Here is a 215-nt window from a genome sequence, read left to right on the forward strand (position 1 = left end):
AACTCCTGACGACCCTGACGCATCTCTGTGTGTTGCACTCGGGCCTGGTGGAAGCGTTGAACGTGGGGAACGTGAGGCTGCTGGCCCCCGGGTAACTTCCATTGTCTTCCTCTTCCTCCCTGGCCTCTTGCAGGGAAAACCACAGCGAGATCGAACGTAGGCGCAGGAACAAGATGACCGCCTACATCACGGAGCTGTCGGACATGGTGCCCACC

The 215-nt window shown here is 59.5% G+C and overlaps 1 protein-coding gene across 1 annotated transcript in view; it reads left to right on the forward strand.

Moving 5' to 3' along the window:
• ARNT (aryl hydrocarbon receptor nuclear translocator) overlaps nt 1–215 on the forward strand; it is a gene marked incomplete at both ends in the record, with an annotated part of 7,465 nt that overhangs the window by 2,600 nt on the left and 4,650 nt on the right. Inside the window, one exon of the mRNA XM_010136484.1 lies at nt 134–213. Within this exon, the coding sequence (XP_010134786.1) occupies nt 134–213 (80 nt within the window). The remainder of the gene's footprint in view (nt 1–133; nt 214–215) is intronic.

Source organism: Buceros rhinoceros, unplaced genomic scaffold (assembly GCF_000710305.1).
Source record: "Buceros rhinoceros silvestris isolate BGI_N320 unplaced genomic scaffold, ASM71030v1 scaffold25725, whole genome shotgun sequence".
Lineage (NCBI taxonomy): Eukaryota > Metazoa > Chordata > Aves > Bucerotiformes > Bucerotidae > Buceros > Buceros rhinoceros.